Source organism: Cystoisospora suis (assembly GCF_002600585.1).
Source record: "Cystoisospora suis strain Wien I chromosome Unknown contig_1429, whole genome shotgun sequence".
In the NCBI taxonomy this organism is placed as follows: Eukaryota; Apicomplexa; class Conoidasida; order Eucoccidiorida; family Sarcocystidae; genus Cystoisospora; species Cystoisospora suis.
The window spans coordinates 20244-21514 of NW_027154229.1; the positions used below are offsets into that span (position 1 = coordinate 20244).

Consider the following 1271-nt stretch of genomic DNA (forward strand, 5'->3'; position numbering starts at 1 on the left):
TGGAGCATCGATGGCTTCATCAAGTTCTCTTCTTCTAGTGCAACATCTAAGACAGATTCACCAAGAGAAGCCAGTTCTCTCTCCTTAGGAGTTATACAGTCTTTATATATATATGTATACTATAAGTAGTTGTATAGAATATATTTATATATGCAATATAGTATATATATAGTATATATATGTGTCATACTATAGTATTCTAGTATAGTATGTATATAAAAATATATATATATACTATATAGAGAAGCCAATTCTTTTTCCTTAGTAGTTATACAGTATGTATATATATATATATATTATCAGTAGTTATATAGTCTACTTATATATACTATATAGTATACATACAGTAGATATAGATATACTATATTTACACTATATACTATATAGTATATCTATATATACTATCTACTATATAGTGTATCTATATATACTATCTACTATATAGTATATCTATATATACTATATATATACTATATGGTATAACTTTACACTATATAGTATATAGTATATCTATATATACTATATATATACTATATAGTATATATAGATATACTATATAACTACCTATAGTATATATGTATATATATATATATACATACATGCATACTGTATAACTACTAAGGAGAAAGAATTGGCTTCTCTCTATAGTGTATATACATATTTATATGTAGGTGTGCAGCGCATGCATGCACGTCTGAAGAGAGGTCGGCATGTATCGCGGGTAGGCGGAACCGAACAGACGTTTCTTTTCATCGAGGGAGCTACACCTAAGAACGGCGCCAGGCTTTCATTGCCCCCCCATACCTATATGTCTCAGGAAATATCGCTTCGCCTGAAGTACTTACTCATCCCATCCTTCCTTTTTTTACTTCCCCTTCTCTTCAGTATAAGAGCTTTATTTCTTCAGTTTTTTCCTCCCTCTTTAGTTCCAGCTCTTCGGAAGTTCGTCTTCGCGAGTGTACATGCGCACAGTCTTGGGAAGACCGCGTACGGGAACGACCTACTGTCGCACGCATGCAGGCGCAGGGCACGACGGGATGTATAGAGAGTGCTGTTTGTGAGTGCATGCATTACGAAGCTTAAGAATGGCCGTACCCCGGTTTTTGCCTGGTGGGTTGGTGCAGGGTGATCCGTGTATAGACGTCGAGAATCTTCCTGGCCGAGTTGGTAGAGAACAGACAACGAAGAATTTTAAAGAGGCCTGGGAACAGGCACATAAGATGTTTCTCGAGAAAATCAAAAGTGAGGTCGAAGAACTCATCGAGGTGTAG

General features: G+C 35.5%; 1 protein-coding gene across 1 annotated transcript in view; it reads left to right on the forward strand.

Annotated features, from left to right (window-relative positions):
• Positions 1-1271, forward strand: part of CSUI_003270 (nuclear movement domain-containing) — a gene marked incomplete at its 3' end in the record, with an annotated part of 3316 nt that extends 2045 nt beyond the window's left edge. The window contains exon 2 of the mRNA XM_068063468.1: positions 1125-1271. Coding sequence (XP_067924558.1) covers positions 1125-1271 — 147 coding nt within the window. The remainder of the gene's footprint in view (positions 1-1124) is intronic.